The 1,070-nt window shown below is 35.5% G+C and overlaps 1 protein-coding gene across 1 annotated transcript in view; it reads right to left on the bottom strand.

Moving 5' to 3' along the window:
* The window catches only part of PPP1R8 (protein phosphatase 1 regulatory subunit 8), a 24,605-nt gene that overhangs the window by 15,196 nt on the left and 8,339 nt on the right, over window positions 1-1,070 (bottom strand). The window contains exon 3 of the mRNA XM_003799827.3: window positions 407-560. Coding sequence (XP_003799875.1) covers window positions 407-560 — 154 coding nt within the window. The remainder of the gene's footprint in view (window positions 1-406; window positions 561-1,070) is intronic.

Below are 1,070 nucleotides of genomic sequence, written 5' to 3'. Positions count from 1 at the left end.
CAACGCCCAGCAATTTTTTTTTTTTTTTTGGCTGTCATTGTTATTTGGTGGGCACGGGCTGGATTCAATCCCGCCAGCTCAGGTGTATGTGGCTGGCGCCTTAGCTGCTTGAGCCACAGGTGCCGAGCCAAGTTGAAAAATCTTTAAGGGTAACCACTGTAAGTCAGGGACCATCTGTATATGCCATTGTCTCCGCTAGGACAATGCCCCTAAAGCCTTTGTCTCTCCATAGCCAATAACCAATTATTTCAGGAAAATATGAGAATCATAGGAATAGAAAAGGGCTGATTTTAAAAATCAAAAGCTTTTTCCTTACACAATAATACATGGTTTCCAAAGTAAAGAACCCTAAGGGCATTTTCATATTGCCCAAAGCGAACATGTGAATTGGGAGGGAATTACTTACTACTATTGAGATCTATCAGGAAAACTCTCTTCAGATGCTTGTGGTAGACCAGTGCAGCGTGGACCCGAGAGCAAGACTGGTGGTCAATGGTAAAGTCACACAAATCAGGGTTTCTCCCAAATAAGTAATACTTCTTCTCATCAATAATCAGTTTCTAAATAAATATTAAATTAAATATTACTTAAATCGTATTTCAATAGGGTTTACCAAAAACTCTTCCAATCATATAAGCAGAGGATCTTGAATAGCTAAAATTCCTTACCAAGGAGAAAAAAAAAATGTCCCTTATTCTTCAACATACAGAACTCAGAATAATTTACTAAGATAACATTTTTTAGAGGTGGATAGCAATTAATACCCCCAAATACAGTATTCAACTTTCTAGTGTTGGTATGAAAATAATTTTTCTTTATTCTATTAGATGTTAAGTCACCTGCCCCCAAAAGATCAACAATTTTATCAAAGGTGGCTATCATCTGTCTACTGAAAATTTAAGGTTCTGCTGCATCATAATTTTAAGTCAACTGGGAAACAAGCACAAAACACTTGTCTGAAAAGTATTAAGATTGCTTTTCAAAAAATATACATTCAAATGAAGATTATCACTTGGCGGAGAAGGAACAAGATATAAACCTTTAACTATTTTCTTTTTTTTTTTTTTTTT

Source organism: Otolemur garnettii, unplaced genomic scaffold (assembly GCF_000181295.1).
Source record: "Otolemur garnettii isolate 467f Iridium unplaced genomic scaffold, OtoGar3 scaffold00156, whole genome shotgun sequence".
Classification (NCBI taxonomy): domain Eukaryota; kingdom Metazoa; phylum Chordata; class Mammalia; order Primates; family Galagidae; genus Otolemur; species Otolemur garnettii.
This window is presented reverse-complemented; position numbering and strand designations above follow the sequence as displayed.